Raw genomic sequence first — 21,487 nt, 5'->3', positions numbered from 1 at the left:
CAACAGTCTTAAAGGAGTTCCCACATATGCTGAGTACTTGTTGGCTGCTTTTCCTTCACTCTGCGGTCCAACTCATCCCAAACCATCTCAATTGGGTTGAGGTCGGGTGATTGTGGAGGCCAGGTCATCTGATGCAGCACTCCATCACTCTCCTTCTTGGTCAAATAGCCCTTACACAGCCTGGAGGTGTGTTGGGTCATTGTCCTGTTGAAAAACAAATTATAGTCCCACTAAGCACAAATCAGATGGGATGGCGTATCGCTGCAGAATGCTGTGGTAACAATACTGGTTAAGTGTGCCTTGAATTCTAAATCAATCACAGACAGTGTCACCAGTAAAGCAACCCAAAACCATCACAACTCCTCCATGCTTCACGGTGGGAAGCACACATGCAGAGATAATCAGTTCAACTATACAATAATCAGAACCAAATATTTCAAATTTGGACTCATCAGACCAAAAGGACAGATTTCCACCGGTTTTTTGGTCCTCTGTAGCTCAGCTGGTAGAGCACGGCGCTTGTAAAGCCAAGGTAGTGGGTTCGATCCCCGGGACCACCCATACACAAAAAAAAAATGTATGCACGCACGACTGTAAGTCGCTTTGGATAAAAGCGTCTGCTAAATGGCATATATATATATATATATATATATATATATATATATATATATATATATATATATATATATATATATATATATATATATATATATATACACATACATTGCTCGTGTTTCTTGGCCCAAGCAGGTGTCTTCGTATTGGCATCCTTTAGTAGTTGTTTCTTTGCAGCAATTCGACCATGAAGGCCTGATTCACACAGTCTCCTCTGAACAGTTGATGTTGAGATGTGTCTGTTACTTGAACTCTGTGAAGCATTTATTTGGGCTGCAATTTCTGAGGCTGGTAACTTGAATGAACTTATCCTCTGCAGCAGAGGTAACTCTGGGTCTTCCTTTCCTGTGGTGGTCCTCATGAGAGCCAGTTTCATCATAGCGCTTGATGGTTTTTGCGACTGCACTTGAAGAAACTTTCAAAGTTCTTGACATTTTCCGGATTGACTGACCTTCATGTCTTAAAGTAATGATGGACTGTCGTTTCTCTTTGCTTATTTGAGCTGTTCTTGCCATAATATGGACTTGGTCTTTTACCAAATAGGGCTATCTTCTGTATACCCCCCTACCTTGTCACAACACAACTGATTGGCTCAAACGCATTAAGAAGGAAAGAAATTCCACAAATTAACTTTTAACAAGGCACACCTGTTAATTGAAATGCATTCCAGGTGACTACCTCATGAAGCTGGTTGAGATAATGCCAAGAGTGTGCAAAGCTGTCATCAAGGCAAAGGGTGGCTACTATGAAGAATCTCAAATATAAAATATATTTGATTTGTTTAACACTCTTTTGGTTACTACCTGATTCCATATGTGCTATTTCATAGTTTTGATGTCTTCACTATTATTCTACAATGTAGAAAATAGTAAAAATAAAGAAAAACCCTGGAATGAGTAGGTGTGTCCAAACTTTTGACTGGTACTGTATATCTATATGCTAAAAGAATTTTGGCCTGTTTTGCATGTAATTTTGGCATTAATACGTGTCACATATCAGTTTGCAAACAATGTAAAAATAAAATAAAAAAAACAGATTTAATAAAGCCGCATACAAATATGGTCTCTTTTTTGCTTTCATGAGTAAGGCAGCTCCAAAATGAAGGTGTTTCAAGGGTCTCTTTTTCAAGCTTAAAAGCATATACATTCACATGCAACACCATGGGCCAGCATGACTTCTGCCGCGTTCAAAACAACTGGAAACTCGGAACTGGGGAAACTCAGTCTTCAGTGAGTTCAAGACAACTCGGAATCTTGGGCCTCTTCCTAGAGCTCCGACCTGAAGATCACTGGTGTCATGATTCAACCTTGTTTTTTTCCGAGTCCCCAGTTGTCTTGAAAGCACCAAAAATCCAGAGAATGCCAGAATTTCATGACAAAATGTTGCGCCACCTTCCTGTTTAAGTGAGCACAGTACAACAAGGTGAGTCCAAAAATGTATTGTATGCTGCTGCATAAATTATGTAATATGCCAGGGAGATATGTATACTGTAGCTAAGAAAGTAATACTAAGTGTATGTTGTGTAGTAAGCGGTTAGTAGCCCATGTGCCTCACCCTAATAATTTGGTCCCTTTCCCCCTCATAACTTAGCCTACTGTTCTGACTTGGTAGTGCACATGTAGCCTATAGCCTGTTTTATAGAAATGTCACCATGCCTCACAGTCGTGTGATTCACTCAAATTAAATTATGACAAACACTTTACTCAGTAGGTCACTCCCATATAATTCTATGGTCACTCCCACTAAGGCCAACTTTGAATCGCTGATATCGATAGTTACCGGAGTTGTAACTCCAGTTCTATGAGTGGAGCGGAGCCCCATAGGGGAGCTCTGCTCCTATTGGTTTACCCTGCTGCCTAGGCAGCGAACAGCCTGAGACAAAATTATGCACACACCTGGAGGAGTACAGGTGTCCCTATAAGAGGAGACGCTTCCCCTCAATCAGCCTCCCGAGAAATTATCTTCAGCGAGACTGGAGGGTCGGCAGGGCCTTAAGTCCTATGGGAACTATCGTTCTATATCGTGGAGCTCCGCCCCGTAGGGGAGCTCTGCTCCTATTGGTTTAAGGTGGAGTGCAACGCTCCAAAATGTACTCCCTGCCGAGCCCAACACTTCCCACCTAAATGAAAAGGTTGGGCCTAGCAATGGCTGCGACCAAGTCCCACAGTACTGTAACACACTGTGTCACAATATACTGTGTCCTCGGTACAAATCCGCCCCACCTAGTCCAATGGCATTGCCAATGTCTAGTGGGCAGATAACCAGAATATGAGTCATACTAATCTGAACCAGCAGATAGATGACGTCACAATTCCGTCAATATTTTATGACCGGTCCAATAGTAATGTAACAAAGTTACAAAAACTATTTCCCTCATCATTCCGCCCCAACCCAGTAACACTGGTGGGCAGATTAATAACATTCCCTCCACTGTACTGAACATGTCAGTCAGGAGTCATGTCATATATGTCTCCCTCTAACAGGAGCGGACCTGAAAGAGACCTACCCCTTTAGTCCTGCATTCCTTTCTCCTAGCTCAAGGCCTCCCATCAGCTACGCTGAGTACAGACCGAGCCAAAGAGTTAGAAGACATGTCCAAGAGATAGAAACGGATAAATGGAGACGGTGACGACCACGACGCCGCTGCACAAATATCCTCTACCCCTGTTCCTCTGAAAAGGGCAGTAGAAGCCGCTACTCCACGAGTGGAGTGGGCCCTTATACCCTGAGGCAATTGTCGCCCCGCTGCCTCAAACTGTCTCAATGCCTTTGCAAAGCCAATGAGACAGACGCTGTTTTGAAAGTGGTCTACCTAGTGCAGCCGCACCGTGACACACAAACAGCTGAGGCGATGACCTAATCGCTGCTGTGCGCTCAACGTAACATGCCAAAGCGTGCACTGGGCACAGGCGATGGGGAGGGGGAGAAAAAGCCCACAGCTCCACGGTCTGTGATCTATATGAACTCCTAATAACCTTCGGCACAAATGCCGGGTTAGGACGTAACACCGCTCTGCTCAGATCGCCATTAATGGCAAGGCAGTCGGCTCTCGTCGAAAGAGCACACAAATCACTGACACGCTTAGCAGTAGTCAAAGCGAGCAACAGTGCCGTCTTCAAAGACAGCATCTTGAGGGGAATTTGATTCAATGGTTCGAACGGCGACTCACAGGAGCGCTTCGAGTATCAGAGCCAAATCCCACTGAGGAACCGTGGCCCTAGGCATTGGCCTAAGCCGCCGTGTTCCTAAAAGGAAACGTTTCACCAGAGGGTGGCTGAAGACAGTGTCTCTGCCAAACCCCTCATGACAAGCCGAAATCGGCGCTGCAAACACCTTAATGGTGGCGGGCGATCGTTGCTTATCAAATAAAAACTGTAGAAACGAGAGAACACTCTCAACCTGACAGCACACGGGGTCCACATTTTCTGTGGCACACCACTGTGAAAACACGTTCCATTTGCTGGCATACACCCTGGAAGTGGAACTGGCACGTGAACCCTGTATGGTCCTGATTACAGAATCAGATAACCCACGGCGCTCTAGCCTGTCCCTCTCAGTAGCCAAGCCTTCAGTGGTTGGCCGATTATAGACAATTGCCCTATCGCACCTCCCGCCTGAGACAACGCGTCCCGTTGATGTGGAATTGGCCAAGGTGGCGCAATCAACATCGGAATCATCTCCGCGAACCATGGAGCCCCTGGGCGATCGGGAGCCACCAATATGATAGCCAGGGTGAGATCAGGCGGGCTGTCAAACAGTGGGAGAATGCAGGACAGCGGTGGGAAAGCATACAGGAGAACCCTCCCCAGTGGCGGTTCGTCCTGAGCTCGAAGAGAGAACCATAAAGGGCAATGCGCGTCTACGCGTGACGCGAATGGATCTCCCGAACCGTTCCCAAATCTGGAGAACGATGTTCGGGTGCAGAAGCCACTGGTCGTCTCGAGGACCCCCTCGAGACATGATGTCTGCCCCTACGTTCACGTAGCCTGGAATGTGTACTGCTCTCAATGAGCGAAGGTGCTCGTGAGCCCACAGCCACAATTCCTCCGCCGCCCGGTGGAGTGCAGGAGACCTGACTCCTCCCTGGCGATTGATGTGGGCTACTGTGGTTCGGTTGACTGACCAGGCCAGCACATCGCGACCCCGAAGGGTAGACGCGAAGTGGGTCAGAACCAGTAGAACCGTTTCCAACTCTAAGAGGTTGATGTGACGACTCGAAAGAGGCCACACACCTCCTATCGCTTGGGTCTGACATGTCCCTCCCCATCCAGTCAGAGAGGCATCTGTAAACACTGGAATGTAGGAGGACACTTTGCCTATTGGGACTCCGTGTGTGAGAACACGCGGGTCTCTCCAATCGTTCAGATCTGCACTGAGCGAGAGGGGAACCACCACCAACCGACGACGATGACGCACTGGGTCTAGTCACAGTTGGATGAACCATCGCTGTATCCTGCGCATGCGCAGGAGTCCCAGCGGAACCACGAAATGGGCAGACGACATGAGACCCAAGAGTGACATGACCGAAAGCGCTGTTACCGTGTGATTCAGACGAAACCGTCGTAGGGCTAGCAACATAGCAACCCTTCGAGGGTCCGAAATTCGAGCCCTCATCGTCAGTGTCTATCTGTATCCCAGATAGACAATCTGATGACTGGGCCAGGGTGCGCTCTTTTTCCAATTCACAGCGAACCCCAGACGCGTGAGATGAATCACTGTCTGTGTCGTGTGAGTACACGCCAGCTCTGCTGACGGGGCGAGAACCAGTAGGTCGTCTAGGTAGGCTAGTAGCCTTATTCCCTGACGACGCAACAGTTCCAATGCCGCCCCCACACATTTGGAAAACATGCGAGGTGCTAGGGCGTACCCGAATGGCATCCTCGTGAACTCGTACGCCACCCCTTGAAAGGTGAACCGCAGAAACTTCCTGTGACGCGGCTGCACCGGCACATGAAAGTACGCGTCCTTTAGGTCTATACTCGTACAAAAGTCTCCCTTCTGGACACATTCCAGTAGACGTTTTGTCGTTAGCATTCGTAAGGGCCGTTTGGCTACGCTCTCGTTGAGAATGCGTAAATCCAATATCGGCCTCATTTCCCCTGTCTTTTTCGGCACCAGGAAATATGGCGAATATTGTCCTTTGTTCCTTTGCTCCCAGGGAACTACTGTGACTGCCTCCTTCGCCAAAAGTTCCGTAATCTCTGCAACGAGAGCGGCAACTTTTTTGGCCGTTTTCATCACAGTCTCCACCACCTTCCTGAATGGGGAAGGGGTCCGATGGAATTGGATGGCATAACCCTTCTGCAACGTCTGGTCTAACCAGAGGGAGAGGGTACAGCTTAGTCGCAGAGAAAGCGGAAGAGCGCGAAGCTGTGGTACATTCAGTAGGAAGGACCTGTATTCCTCTACGGCCCTCGCCGCCGCTGTTCCCCAGGCGGGCCTCCCAAGAAAGGGAGAGGAAACATTAGCGCGTTCTGAGAGAAACGAGGGCGCCGATACGTTGGTTAAACTCGTAACCTCGATATCCCGGCCCTCCGTGAACGCAGCACGGGTCTGAACTGCACTGACTGAGTCGTTAGCCTGAGACAGAGCGCCGTCCCCGAATAGCGATTGCGTCATCATTCCATTACCTGGCTGTGACTGCAGTCTGCTATGTGAGACCTTCACTACAGCACTCCTAGAAGTCTGTAATGTGAGGTCTTTATGAGGTAAAACAAGGCGGCGCCTTGTTACCTTTTTATCACCTGCCTCATGTGTGTGTTCAACTACGTACCCTTGGTGGGCTGAGCTACACTCAGAGTGGTGAGAGAGAGAGAGAGAGAGAGAGAGAGAGAGAGAGAGAGAGAGAGAGAGAGAGAGAGAGAGAGAGAGAGAGAGAGAGAGAGAGAGAGAGAGAGAGAGAGAGAGAGAGAGAGAGAGAGAGAGAGAGAGAGAGAGAGAGAGAGAGAGAGAGAGAGAGAGAGAGAGAAGGAGTCTGAACGTTCTCGGATGTATCATGGAAAAGGGGCTCTTTTGTGGCAGTCAATTGGAGCCAACTCTTTTTTCAAAACATCAACAACAAACAGTTCCCTCCATACCCTCAACAGAAGGGTGGGGGGGAATAGTGGGCACAGTCGGACCAGCCACTGCGCCGTCTCCCATTCTCGCCCCCTCACCACGTCATTGGCGCCGTCTCTTCTGGCCACCCCTCGGGTGCTTCCAAGAATGCGCTCTGACGACCTCTTGTCAACTGCACGGTCGGGACCTCTGGCTCCACAGGAGGGGCGGGGCCCGCTGCATGGCGCCGGGCACGACGCCTCGCTGTAGACCCCTGTCTTCTTGAGGCGGTGGAGCTTGACGGTCGTTTCAGTGCAGGGCCGAGTCTTCCTGCCAATGGCAGGTGTCTGGCCAGCTGCTTCCTCTCCTCGTCAAGCCTCATAAAACGCTCCGTCGTATCCTTGAAGGCGACCCCAAACAGGCCGTCGTCAGAGATGGGGGTGTTCAGTAACGCGGCTCAGTCTGTCTCTTTCATTGCTGTCATAGACAGCCAAAGGTGTCGTTCCACCACCACCGAAGTGGCCATGGACCTCCCCGCACACACAGCTGATGCCTGCGTAAAGTGGAGAATAGCGCCAGAAATTCTGGACGCCTCTTCCACTTCCTCCCCAGTGAGCTCAGACTTACCTGTTGTTAGGCGGGACAGAGAGGCTGCTAGGAGGGCAATATTATTCGCCGCTGCTACGGCCTGGGCTCCCAACACGAAGGACTTCTCAACCAGCTGTGCTGTGAGTCGGTCCTTCTGTGTGGGTAGAACGGCTTTCTTGGACGAGGGCCAGGGACTCGAACCCGGCACGAGATATGCAGCCAGGGCGCTCTCTAGCCTGGGGATTCCCCTTGAAAAGCCATGCTGTCTGCCTTCCACTCTGTTGAATGGGAGGTACGCCTTAGCCGGCGAACGCGCTGTTAAAAGGTGCCTCCCATGAGCCCTCCACATACTTACCAAGCGAGGGCATGGTCGGTGCCATAGGCTCCGCCGCCCTCCTGGGCCTGGAATAAGGACCGCCCTCCATCATATCCACTTCCGGGTTGGAGGGAATGGGGGGCAACTTAATCTGCAGGCGCTCGGCAGCCCTCTCGATGAGCCCTGGAAAGTCAGAGCGCAGAGAGGCTGTGGCGTATGATGTGGCTGCTGAATTCTCAGAGCCCGCATCATCATCGCCCAGGGATGAAAAAGACCTTGCCCTTTCCAATGGAAATGGGGTCTTAAAATCATGGATCAGAGGAATTGATTGTTCCGCTGGAATATCCATTTCTTCCCCAATATCCCTGTCATCCCCTGAGTCAGCGCCCTCAGAGGATGCCTCAGAAGCTGAGGCTAACACTGATAGCACATCCTCAAGAGGAATATCCCCCCTGAAAAATGCCCACCACTGCTCCTCTCTTTCAATGAAAGGAGGGCGCAGCTGGCGCATAGTGGGGGATCTATGAGGCTATCTCTGGCGTGCTGAGACCCAAGACACACAAAACATAAGTCGTGGGGGTCAGCAGCCGCCATAGAGGAACAGCGACATTGAGCTCTGAAAATAGCTTTTGGGGGTGGAAAATCTCCTGGTGTGCTCATTTTAGGACAACGTCGATGATCTGGAAAATCGACAGCGTTTTCTTCGTCCTGAGTCTTTGTCTTCTAATCGGCTTCTTCAGTCCAGTCCAGTCCCTGAAGATAAAGGGAGGCTGATTGAGGGGAAGCATCCCCTCTTATAGGGACACCTGTACTCCTATTGGCTGCAGGTGTGTGCATAATTTTGTCTCAGGCTGTTCGCTGCCTAGGTAGCTGGGTAAACCAATAGGAGCAGAGCTCCTCTATGGGGCGGAGCTCCACGATATAGAACCTAGGCTTATATGCGCTGTGCGAAATAGCCCGGGGACGAGGTTACATGAGAGCAGACAGAGAGGGAGAGTGTGTGTGAAAAACAGGGGAAGGGGGAGGGGGCAGAGAGTACGGCGCAGCTGGTGGCAGACGCACGACCATCTGCTCCCCACTAATGGTTCACACTAGCTTCAGTTCTAAACCCCTGCCTCCCTCCTGTAGCACTCAAGGCCTCCAGCAGAGACTCACTGGTCACGTCTCTAACTCACAGCACTTTCACACTCTCACTAACTTCCAAAAACACTGTACAGTATGTGTTCCTTCTAATAATTCTAACTAAATATAGCTCCCACATTCTCCACTTCTGTGAACAATAGCCCAGTTCTGACAGCCTTTGTTGGAGTTCTTCTCTTCCTCCTTCCTTGTAACCTACTCACCATACATCTTTCCCTCGTCTGAGAGGATGATCTTTCTGCGCCCACAGGGGGGGTAGATGGCAAGCGCCTCCTGGAAGCTCTGCTCGATGTCGGGGCTCCACACCCCCTCGGGGTCCCCGTCCATGCCCTTGTCGGCCTCGTCGCTCATCCTCTCCATGTCGTCTGCAGGGCTCTCGCTTCCGCTCCAGCTGCTATGGTCCATTGTGGCGGTGCGCTCGTCCAAGCCCAGGCTCTGAGCACACTAGGGGGAGAACATGGAGAGGAGCAGCGGAACAGACAGACAGTCAGAGCAGAATGTAAACCAATGATTTATATTTACACTAGTTGACTGATAGAGTTCACCGTGCCTCCATCTTGGCACTCCCCCACCGTTGTCATTTTTTTTCTCGCAAACTATAGAAATGCATTTATTGTCTACTTTCCTTTTTGCTACACGTATTATATTACAGATACCTTAATGCATACTTTTAAATTATATTATGTGAGCTAAACATAAAAGTAAAAAATAAAAACATTTTCCTTAAAGTATAATTTTTTAGAGATTATCAATGTTACTGTCCCAACTACAACAAAACAAATACATGTAATTTTGTCCTTGAAACATTTCATTTGAATACTGTAGAATTCCATTCATTCCTATGGAGGACTGCTCCTACTGGGGAGTGCCAATATGGCCGACCGGAGGCTTCAAAGCCTCAATGGCCAATACATGGCATCAGCAATCCAGGGTTTACAGTGCCTTCAGAAAGTATTCACACCCCTTGACTTTTTCCACATTTTATTGTGTTACAGCTTGAATTTAAAATGGATTCAATTGAGATTTTGTGTCACATGCCTAGACACAATACTCCATGATGTCAAAGTGGAATTATATTTTTAGATTTTTTTAAACAAATTAATTAAAAATGAAAAGCTGAAATGTCTTGAGTCAATAAGTATTTGACCCCTTTGTTATGGCAAGCCTAAATAAGTTCAGGAGTAAAACTGTGCTTAACAAGTCACATTATAAGTCGCACAGACTCACTATATGTGCAATAATAGTGCTTAACATGATTTTTGAATGACTACCTCATCTCTGTACCCTACACATACAATTATATGTTAGGTCCCTCAGTCGAGCAATGATTTTCAAACATCGATTCAACCACAAAGACCAGGGAGGTTTTCCAATGGCCAGCGCCTCCTGGAAACTCTGCTCAATGTCGGGGCTCCACACCCCCTCGGGGTCCCCGTCCATGCCCTTGTTGGCCTTGTCGCTCATCCTCTCATCTACTTGAAAATCTATGGTAAGACTTGAAAATGGTGGTCTAGCAATGATCAACAACGATTTTGACAGCGCTTGAAGAATTTAAAAAATAATACATGGGCAAATGTTGCACAATCCAGGTGTGGAAAGCTCTTACATTTACCCAGAAAGACTCACAGCTGTAATCGCTGCCAAAGATGCTTCTACAAAGTACTGACTCAGGGGGTGTGAATACTTACATAACTGAGATATTTCTGTATTTCGTTTTCAATAAATTTGCAAACATTTCTAAAAACATGTTTTCACTTTGTTATTATGGGGTACTGTGTGTAGATGGGTGAGATACTTTTTTTGGAATATATTTCAGGCTGTAACAACAAAATGTGGAATATGGGGGTATGAAATAAGGGGTATGAATACTTTAAGGCACCGTATACATCATTTGTGTAAACCAGCTGCCTCCAGCACCACCACAGAGCGCAGAACAGAGCAGCGAAGCGCAGGCCTGGCTCACTCTGGCCTGGGCAACCGCAGCAGTGCAGGGGGAAGGAAGCGAACACGAGAGAGACAACGATAGGTGGTGGGCCGAAGCCGAAAAACGTGAAGTTGATCGATCCCCGTCGAGGTAGGAGCACATTTTTTGTATATGACAGTAAAACATTCTTATGATGACTATAACATTTGTTGACACCTTCAATTCTTGCACATTTTCTCATACAAAGGGTATTTCAACACTGTCGGCTCAGGCAAATTTGCCGTACTGCTAAACTTGGAACCAAATCAGAACCCCCGTACATACCCCTCGTGATGAAGGCAGCCAACTGCCTGCTTCTATCTACGATGTAAACACAGCCTCTTGTGAAAACATGAGCTGCTGTCTGATGAAGAGGAACAGATATAGCCAGCTCCCAAAGACTGAAATAATATAAATATCTGTTTGAGTGCACTTGAAATATGCAGCATGCAATATGAATTGTCTTGATCAAATGAAGAGGTACAGTAACTCTGTTTACCATTTAGCCAATGTATTGAAAGCTAGCCAATGTTACAGTTTGACTAGCCTAGGCAGCTACTGTAAATGTCAATTTGTGTTTCATTACCTATCTCTGTCAGTGAATTCAATTTTTGAATCATGTTTTGGCATGATTATGTCTAATTTCATGAAAATAGCTGCAGGCTTAAAGAAACATGAAATCATATACTTTGAATAGAAACCCAAATAAATCATGTAGATAGTAAGGTGTGTGTAATGTATGCTAGAATGGAGGTTGAAAAACAACAGCTGCATATACATATTAGCCGAGTGGTGTAAAGTACTTAAGTAAAAATACTTTAAGTAGTTTTTTGGGGGTGTGTGTACTTTACTATTTATACAGTGAGGGACAAAAGTATTTGATCCCCTGCTGATTTTGTACGTTTGCCCACTGACAAAGAAATGATCAGTCTATAATTTTAATGGTAGATTTATTTGAACAGTGAGAGACAGAATAACAACAAAAAAATCCAGAAAAACGCATGTCAAAAATCTTATAAATTGATTTGCATTTTAAATGAGGGAAATAAGTATTTGACCCCCTCTCAATCAGAAAGATTTCTGGCTCCCAGGTGTCTTTTATACAGGTAACGAGCTGAGATTAGGAGCACACTCTTAAAGGGAGTGCTCCTAATCTCAGCTTGTTACCTGTATAAAAGACACCTGTCCACAGAAGCAATCAATCAATCAGATTCCAAACTCTCCACCATGGCCAAGACCAAAGAGCTCTCCAAGGATGTCAGGGACAAGATTGTAGACCTACACAAGGCTGGAATGGGCTACAAGACCATCGCCAAGCAGCTTGGTGAGAAGGTGACAACAGTTGGTGTGATTATTCGCAAATGGAAGAAACACAAAATAACTGTCAATCTCCCTCGGCCTGCAAGATCTCACCTCATGGAGTTGCAATGATCATGAGAACAGTGAGGAATCAGCCCAGAACTACACGGGAGGATCTTGTCAATGATCTCAAGGCAGCTGGGACCATAGTCACCAAGAAAACAATTGGTAACACACTACGCCGTGAAGGACTGAAATCCTGCAGCGCCCGCAAGGTCCCCCTGCTCAAGAAAGCACATATACAGGGCCGTCTGAAGTTTGCCAATGAACATCTGAATGATTCAGAGGAGAACTGGGTGAAAGTGGTGGTCAGATGAGACCAAAATGGAGCTCTTTGGCATCAACTCAACTCGGCGTGTTTGGAGGAGGAGGAATGCTGCCTATGACCCCAAGAACACTATCCCCACCGTCAAACATGGAGGTGGAAACATTATGCTTTGGGGGTGTTTTTCTGCTAAGGGGACAGGACAACTTCACTGCATCAAAGGGACGATGGATGGGGCCATGTACCGTAATATCTTGGGTCAGAACCTCCTTCCCTCAGCCAGGGCATTGAAAATGGGTCGTGGATGGGTATTCCAGCATGACAATGACCCAAAACACACGGCCAAGGCAACAAAGGAGTGGCTCAAGAAGAAGCACATTAAGGTCCTGGATTGGCCTAGCCAGTCTCCAGACCTTAATCCCATAGAAAATCTGTGGAGGGAGCTGAAGGTTCGAGTTGCCAAATGTCAGCCTCAAAACCTTAATGACTTGGAGAAGTTCTGCAAAGAGGAGTGGAACAAAATCCCTCCTGAGATGTGTGCAAACCTGGTGGCCAACTACAATAAACGTCTGACCTCTGATTGCCAACAAGGGTTTTGCCACCAAGTACTAAGTCATGTTTTGCAGAGGGGTCAAATACTTATTTTCCTCATTAAAATCCAAATCAATTTATAACATTTTTGACATGCGTTTTTCTGGATTTTGTTGTTGTTATTCTGTCTCTCACTGTTCAAATAAACCTACCATTAAAATTATAGACTGATCATGTCTTTGTCAGTGGGCAAACGTACAAAATCAGCAGGGGATCAAATACTTTTTTCCATTACTGTAAATGTAGTTGAATTAGTTTATGAACTATTTTATCTTTATTTATAGACTATTTTATATTTCATTTACCGTGTATTGACCAACGACCTAACCCTAACCCTAACCCCCCCCCCACTGTATTTTTCCCAACTTTTACTTCACTACATTCCTAAAGAAAATAATGTACTTTTTACTCCATACATTTTCCCTGACACCCAAAAGTACTCGTTACATTTGGACAGGAAAATGGTCCAATTCACGCAGTTATCAAGAGAACATCCCTGGTCATCCCTACTGCCTCTGATCTGGCGGACTCACTAAACACAAATGCTTCGTTTGTAAATTATGTCTGAGTGTTCTAGTGTGCCCCTGGCTATCCGTAAATACAATTTCAAAAATGGTGCCGTCAGGTTTGCTTAATATAAAAGGAAATTGAAATTATTCATACTTTTACTTTTGATACTTAAGTATATTTTAGCAATTCCATTTACTTTTGATACATAAGTATTTTTTAAACCAAATACTTTTAGACTTTTACTCAAGTAGTATTTTACTGGGTGACTTGAGTCATTTTCTATTAAGGCATCTTTACTTTTACTCAAGTATGACAATTGAGTACCTTTTCCCACCACTGATATTAGCCTATACATCTGGCATAGCCTACACTTATACTGTAGCATATCTTTCAATACAATGTTCTCTAAAAACAGTTGTTCAATGTGCAATAAGATAAACAGAGTTTGATTTCTAAACCAGATGGATGCATTGGAATATAAGGTATGGAGAATGATAAAGAGCCTGTAGATTATAGAAAAAGCAGTTGGGAAATGAATGTTTGTGTTTCAAATACAAAAATGTTCAGTGAATGTGAGTATATTAAGGTGATTTAAATGATTAACTTTCCTACTAACCTTATAAAAGTTCACGGTGCCAAAATTATTCTAGTAACTATGACTGAGTGTGAGACATGTTTTCCATAATATATACGTTTCATGCATATACATTCGAACAAAGAACACCATCACAAATAGTGTTTCACCATTTATTGAGTACGGAGACAAATAGCAAAGGTCTCTCAGGTAGTATTTGAAGTATCTAAATATAGTGTAACCTACCAATCAATGCATTCGGAAGGTATTCAAACCCCTTGACTTTTTCCACATTTTGTTACGTTACAGCTTTATTCCAAAATGGATTAAATTGCTTTTTCCCCTCATCAATCTACACACAATACCCAATAAGGACAAAGCAAAAACAGGTTTTAGAAATTTTTGCAAATGTATTAAAAATAAAAAACGGAAATATCACATTTACACAAGTGCTAAGTTTGAGAACATTCAAACTGTTGCCAAGACTTAAAGGTCAACTTCCCTTGAAAACCAACATTTCCTTTTGAAAACTGCCTATGTGGCATCGATATGAGTCATAAACATTTATTCTAGTGTCAAAATTTACTACAAAGTGTAAATAGGAAAATGTTGGTCGCAAAGTCAGTCTTGTCCAAAACGGAGTTTGGTAAGTGACTGCGTCATGACTTACTTGAGGGTTTGGATTACAATTATGTCAACAATTCATGCCCCCTTTTGCCTATTAACACGTGGTGGCACCGTGATCTCACTCACTTTGGGCGAGTTCGCTTTGCATGGCTCGGTGGAAACGTCTCCTTAGGAGGTCCAATGGAATGGTGAAACATTTGCAAACCCCACCTACCTAGGGCACCGGGTCACGCAAAACAAACTCGCCCACTGGAACGTCTTCCTGAGACAAGACATGTGGTTAGTACTTGCCCTTGTTCGGGAATTAGCTACTCTATTGAAAATGGGCTTTCATAAAGATGGTTCAACAATCTTGGGCAGATGGCCAGGCTATTGATTTCCTCCGACTAGCTTCTACTTGGGCTGTCAACCGTCAAACCTGAGACTAGAATTAGATTTTAGTCATTTAGCAGATGCTCTTATCCAGAGCGACTTACAGTTAGTGCGTGCATACATTTTTTTTTTTTTTTGCATTTTTTTTTTTTCATACTGGCCGCCCGTGGGAATCGAACCCACAACCCTGGCGTTGCAAACGCCATGCACTACCAACTGAGTTACATCCCTGCCGGCCATTCCCTCCCCTACCCTGGACGACGCTGGGCCAATTGTGCGCCGCCCCATGGGTCTCCCGGTCGCGGCCGGCTACGACAGAGCCTGGAATCGAACCAGGATCTCTAGTGGCACAGCTAGCACTGCGATGCAGTGCCTTAGACCACTGCACCACTAGGGAGTTGACTAGTGTGTTGTTGGTAAGTAGCTAAGTTTTGTTTATAGCTAGCTAGGCCGCTATGATACTAGGCTATGATACTGTGATGTAGCTAACTAGCTAAATACATAGCCTCTCCCTAACGTGTAATGTGAGAGGAACATTTACATGGCTAACATTGCACCTGAAGACAGGTTTGATCCCTGCTAGCTAACGCTAGCTAGCTCATAATCAAGCAAACCTGACGACATGTTTGATGCATGTTGCCAGTTTGCTTTCAATAATGTTTTAACTCAAACTGGCTAGCTACTGTAAGAACCCTGCTAAATAGTAAAGCAAAGTAGCTAGCTAGCATTTGAGGGCTTCAGCTAACCCCAAAGAAGATGCCAACAAGCAACAACATTGTGTATTTTCTAGGGCAAAAACATTGACGACAGATCACCAGATAAGGAGGCAGTGGCCAGACACCAGTCCCGTTTCAGAGTAATGGAGGACATAACCACCATTGATAATGTAATCAGTGCTGTGTGTTTGTGTCTTGTACGTTGTAAGGAGGTGCCCCCCATTCGCACACTCACACTGACATCCCAACACACACACACACACTTCAGAAAGTATTCACAACCCTGGTATATGGGACACCATACAGGATCTGCATTGGCTGTGAATGACAAAAGAGGAAACAAGTGTAATATTTGCACTTTGTTATATTAGCTACAGAACACTGCTTCTACAGTATTGTGTGAAGGATGGTTTATTCTACAAGGAACGGTTACACTTGAAAGTTTTGAATATGTACATAAGTTCAGCAATGATGTTCTTCTCATATTACTCTGTAGGCTACTCAGTACAAGAAGAGCCATCCTCCTGCATCTCACATCTGCCTGGAGTTATTGAACTCTGCCTGCTGGACCAAGAGGCAAACTATGTAATATCCAAGATGGAGTGTCAAGAACTCCATCCCACCTGCCACCTGACTGTACATGTCCATAACCTGTAATATATTACATAGATGGAAGGGACTTCATCACCCACTGGAGACTTGAAGACAAAACCTCACCCAGACAGCTGTGCATGTCAGTGTGTTAGCCAGACAAATCCTTAGATTTGGGCAAATAGACCATATAAATATAAATGCAATTCTAGTTCTGACAAGACAGCTGAAGTTATACTCTACACACAACTGATTTTGATTTGTTAGGTAACGTGTAGGCATACTGTCTTTATAAGCACATCAATATGATATTTAAAGCAGAACATGTGTTGTCTTTGTAACATACCTTTTTTGTTGATATAGCTATCTACACTCAAGCTGGGCAATATTTGTGCAATGTCCACATGTAGCCTACACCTGTAGGGACATTAGTTCTAGGATTTGTCTCCTGAGAAAGATCTAACAGTGGACATAAGGAGAGACGAGACAAAACTAGCCAGTTATAGAATATTGTCTTGTAGGACAGCTGAGCTGTCTGAAGACTGCAGGCATTCAACTCACAGTAGTTGATATCGTTTCCACAGTAACATGTATTAATATGACGAGATGAAACATTGAAACTAATTTGCAAGCTATATTCGTAGCAAGGCGTTGTAGAACAAGTGTCCTATGAAACACATTCCAGACACTGGCTCTTGCTAGCTTGCCATAACTGATTTGACAGATAAATATCAGCTAGATTGGATAGCCAGCTGCAGCCATCACCAAGCTATGCTAGCAAGCTGCTGTCAGCTTGGCTAAACACAATGTCAGCGCAGGCTTTAGCCTACAAATAGAACTGAGTTAGCTGACCATCTTGAGATGGTAAGTCAGTCAGGAGGGGAGAAGTCCTCAACTTCAAAACTTTATTCTCTCCATAGCAAAACTAGCTTAGCTTACCTCGCTGTACTCACTACTTCACTTGTTTGTTGTGATTGAATGACAAAGACAAACCCAAGAAACACCCACATTAAACCACACCCCCAAGACAACTCGTTTGCCTTCAGTCATGTCCGCTAGTATTTCTTAATGAGCATTGATGAAAAATGAGTGCAATCGCCATTTAATAAGCATGGGGATTATTCCAATCAACATTTCTCCTCAGTTTAACATTACTGTGTATAGCGGGATGGATCTTTAATGCTGTGTACACCTGGTGAGAGAATAATAGGATCTAATCCCAAAAAACACGCATATACAATAAAAAGGCTATAAAAGAAAATGGTGGAAGGATGGCACAAGCCGAGCTAATAGAAGAGAGGCCTTGGGAAACATTAATCCACACCAGCTGCCATCTACTTGGAAACCACTATCAGAGTCAGTCACTACTCAAAGGCAGTCTGTCAGGGTTGTCAACCAAGCTCTTTAATCTGGCTGGGGTTCATCTGGCTGGGGTTCATATAGGGAGATCGCTGTACAAAGGCTTCATGGAGCTCCAGAAATACAAGTCTATATGTGACTCGTTTCAGGAAACTAGGCGTATGACGCGCGTCACTACTTCACAGGAGCGCCATTTGAACGTAAATTTTATTTTATTTTATCAAAATGCGTTTTTTGGCAGAAATGCCTTCTGGAACGTGAACTTTAATGTGCCTTAATAACAAAGTTGTATGCCATCTGTAAATACGAATACAATTGTTAAATTAGGAGCCTAGTTGGTTTAGCCATGGAAAAAGACAGCAACCTTCCCGCTAGCCATGATTGGCTGAGATAATGAGTGGGCTGGACATGTCGAGAGATGAGTTCAGATTGGTCTGCCATGTAGCCCGCTTCTGTCTATAACATGAGCTGGTCAGTATGTGTAGGTAATCCTTTCTAACGTGGCTTTTTTAAAACGATTTCACGAAGTAGAACTGCATAAGTGTTGCTCTGCACTTTCTGGAGGACCGAGTTTTGAAATCAGTGGAATTAGAGTATGATAGCTAAGGAGATGGAGAAAATTCTGGCGTTTGATTGCAAATATGCAGACAGAGTCGAAAAGAGGACACACAGAAGACTGTTGTATAAAACACCTGTCTCCGGATTACATCTTCAAAGTAACGTGTTGTATAAAACACCTGTCTCCGGATTACATCTTCAAAGTAAGGTGTTGTATAAAACACCTGTCTCCGGATTACATCTTCAAACTAAGGGCAACCACGGCATCCGTGACAGAGGGAGAAGCGTCCGTCCATGTATATGAGTAAGATAGTCTAACTAGCTACATTTTCAGATATTACACGTTTCTAATTTAGTCAGAAAGTCGTTTTCATTTCAAGTTAAAGTGTACTGTTAGCTAGCTAGCTAACGTTACATGTATGATCTGTGTAGTAATAGTATTCGTATCTCAGAGCCATTTGCATTGCTAGTTATAGCCTAATGTTAGCTAGCTAACATTGAACCTGGTTGGTTAGCTACCTGCAGATTCATGCAGGGTAGTAACATTATGAGTTGGGATTATGGTTCATTGTTTAGCTAGCTAGATGTCTAAACAAAAGACTCCACTATGCAAGTAACTATTTCAATAGAATGTTCATGATGTCACTGCAACAACTGTCGATAGACGTAGCTGGTAAATTTGCTCTGGCTATCTAGCTACTCAGATTTCAGAGCACTCTCGTCTGAGTGTGCCAGAGCGCAGAATAACTGACAAATTTACGAACGCTCAACACCCGTTGAATATGGCCGGTGTTGGCAAAAATGCTTAATTAAATTGTTGCCAGCAGCACAGTTGCAGTCACCAACGCTCTGGATAACATAAAAACAGCCTAACCAGCTCTGCTAGGGCGAGTTAAATGGTCAGTGAGCTGTTCTCTCATTTGTGCCTGGAAGTAGCAAGCCAAAGTTACCCAGTTAGCTTGGGTGCTGGACTGCTGTTGTTAGGTCAGAACGCTCGGATCAACCCTACTCCTCGGCCAGAGCGTCCAGTGTGCGCTCTGAACGCTCCGAGAGCGAAACGCTCAGAATTTACGAATGGACAATCTGACAACGCTCTGAGTTTACGAACGCCCAGAGCACACTCTGGTACTCCAGATAAAATGTACGAACACACACGTAGTATAAACCAGCCTTTAGTCTTGAAATCTTTGTGTGTTTACTACATAGCCTCACATGTGAATCCTTAAAGAGATGGGTGGGGCTAAAGCTTAAGAGGGCATGAACAATGCTGAATGGGTGTAGACAAAGAAGAGCTCTCCAGTAGGTACCAAAACATTCAAGGGCCATTTTCTCAAAAGGGAGGTTACAAGTTTATCAACTTTCAAAGCAGAATTACTTTCCCATTGTTCCTCAACTGTATTGTATGATATACCATTTTCTAGCTCTGAGTCTCTACTTTTATCCAATGTAAAAAACACAATTTCAAATTTTGCTACATAAGACCGAATCGAGCCGGTTGGTCAAATATTCACAATGTCCTATTTAAAATGGCATCAATGTCACTTTCACGTCTGAATATAGTTACTTCCTAGTTTGAAAGTTTTGAAACAATCATACACGGCATCCACCCCGACGTGTACAGAGGATACAAAATATTAGGAACACCTTCCTAATATTGAGTTGCAACCCCTTTTGCCCTCAGAACAGCCTCAATTCGACAGGGCATGGACTCTACAAAGTGTCGAAAGTGTTCCATAGGGATGCTGGCACATGTTGACTCCAATGCTTCCCACAGTTGTGTCAAGTTGGCTGGATGTCCTTTGGGTGGTGGACCATTCTTGATACACACAGGAAACTGTTGAGCGTGAAAAACCCAGCAGTGTTGCAGTTCTTGACACACTCAAACCGGTGCGCCTGGCACCTACTACCATACCCCATTCAAAGGCACTTAAATCGTTTGTCTTGCCCATTCACCCTCTGAATGACACATACACAATCCATGTCTTAATTGTCTCAAGGCCTAAAAATCCTTCTTTAACCTGTCTCATCGCCTTCATCGACACAGATTGAAGTAGATGTAATAAGTGACATCAATAAGGGATCATAGATTTCACCCGGATTCACCTGGTCAGTCTATGTCATGGAAAAAGCTGTCATGTTTTGTATAGAGTGTACTTTAGTCCCCATGGCTTTCTGGAGATGGCCACACAGCTGCCCCCTCCCCTCATTCTCATCCAGTTGCCGAGCAGCAATGCCTAATTCTCAAACAAAATCCTATTCATGGAGCACGCTTTGTGGTAAAGAGCGACTATTGCAGTAACATGTTTCCTCTAGAATGTCAGTACACTAGAGGATCTGTGTGTGTGTGTGCACATGCGTGTGTGTGTGCGTGTGATTGATAGGGGTGGGGGCTGCTGGTAAATAATCTCCCACAGAGTAGGCGTAGCTTTGACTGAATTCGTTTTTTGTGTGCCGAGTGCTGACACGGCACAACTAACTCGTGCTATTGGTGGGGATGGAAAATGTTCCATTCCAACCACTAAATGAGTGGTCTTTTATTTATCTCACCGACAGAATTATGAACTGAGTAATCACTAACAGCTGATAAATGGGGGTTATCAGATGGGAGAAAGGAGTAATTCAAATGATGAATGAATCATGTAAAATACCTTCTCCTTTAGTTAGTTTGACATAGTAGCATGATTTGAGGAGTAAATGGCAGAGATAGTTGGGGTGGATTCAATAAGGTAAACAAAGAATAATGTTTACTAAAAGGGTCTCTTTGCCATTTCAGAATCTGTCGGCAGATATATTTATGGAAAGGACAACAGTGACACTCAGAAGTGTTTTGGAGATGCCTAGCTACCATACTCCCACTGCCCAGCAGGATATCTGTGGAGCTGAGGTTTTCCTCCACACTCCCACAAGTGTCTTTCCCAGAACCCATCTCTCTAGGAAGTAGAAAGAGGCTTACCTCACCGAATGTGATAAAATATTAAGCTCTTTCCTGTGGCACAGCCACACACATATGTGGTACATACTGTACTGTACATATGTTGTGGCAACCATACACCATATTCACAGCCCACCAAAGTTCAACATATAGACATTTAGACACACACAAAGATGAATGCCTATGTTGTTCATTCTAAACCATAAAAATAATTGTGTTTTGTATAACATATGAGTAACATATGCGTTTAGTACTCATGCTAAATGAGAATTAGCGTGTGACACAGGGATGTTTTCTGTAATAAGTAAATCCCTCCAGATTAGCATTGTGGTGTTGGATTTGCAAAGAGCAGAATCCTATGAGAGTAGTCACGTC

General features: G+C 44.9%; 1 protein-coding gene across 1 annotated transcript in view; it reads right to left on the bottom strand.

Annotated features, from left to right (window-relative positions):
* LOC311134429 (transcriptional enhancer factor TEF-1-like) overlaps positions 1–21,487 on the bottom strand; it is an 82,048-nt gene that overhangs the window by 27,943 nt on the left and 32,618 nt on the right. Inside the window, exon 3 of the mRNA XM_084168109.1 lies at positions 8,899–9,139. Coding sequence (XP_084024235.1) covers positions 8,899–9,100 — 202 coding nt within the window. The 5' untranslated portion in view covers positions 9,101–9,139. The remainder of the gene's footprint in view (positions 1–8,898; positions 9,140–21,487) is intronic.

Source organism: Coregonus lavaretus, assembly GCF_964263955.1.
Source record: "Coregonus lavaretus genome assembly, chromosome: 9".
Taxonomy (NCBI): Eukaryota; Metazoa; Chordata; class Actinopteri; order Salmoniformes; family Salmonidae; genus Coregonus; species Coregonus lavaretus.
Note: the sequence above shows the minus strand (reverse complement) of the source record. Positions and strands in the feature narration are given on the sequence as shown.